The 215-nt window shown below is 59.1% G+C and overlaps 1 protein-coding gene across 1 annotated transcript in view; it reads left to right on the top strand.

Annotated features, from left to right (window-relative positions):
- EMH_0050090 (uncharacterized protein) overlaps positions 1–215 on the top strand; it is a gene marked incomplete at both ends in the record, with an annotated part of 3,639 nt that overhangs the window by 3,198 nt on the left and 226 nt on the right. The window contains one exon of the mRNA XM_013496600.1: positions 1–158. Within this exon, the coding sequence (XP_013352054.1) occupies positions 1–158 (158 nt within the window). The remainder of the gene's footprint in view (positions 159–215) is intronic.

Raw genomic sequence — 215 nt, forward strand, 5'->3', positions numbered from 1 at the left:
ACGGTATCTTCCTCCCCTTGACAGAGCTGCAATGGTGCAGCAGCAGCAGCAGCAGCAGCAGCCCAACAGCAGCAGCAGCAACAGCAGCAGCAGCAGCAGCAGCAGCAGCAGCAGAGAACCCCTCAGCACCCTCGAGGAGCTTCCTTCAGGGCGCCTTGGTCAGCTGCTGATCCACCGCAGCGGCAAAGTAACATTTAGGATGCATTCTTCTGCTG

The sequence above is a fragment of the Eimeria mitis genome, genomic scaffold (genome assembly GCF_000499745.2).
Source record: "Eimeria mitis Houghton genomic scaffold, Emh_scaff2191, whole genome shotgun sequence".
Classification (NCBI taxonomy): Eukaryota; Apicomplexa; class Conoidasida; order Eucoccidiorida; family Eimeriidae; genus Eimeria; species Eimeria mitis.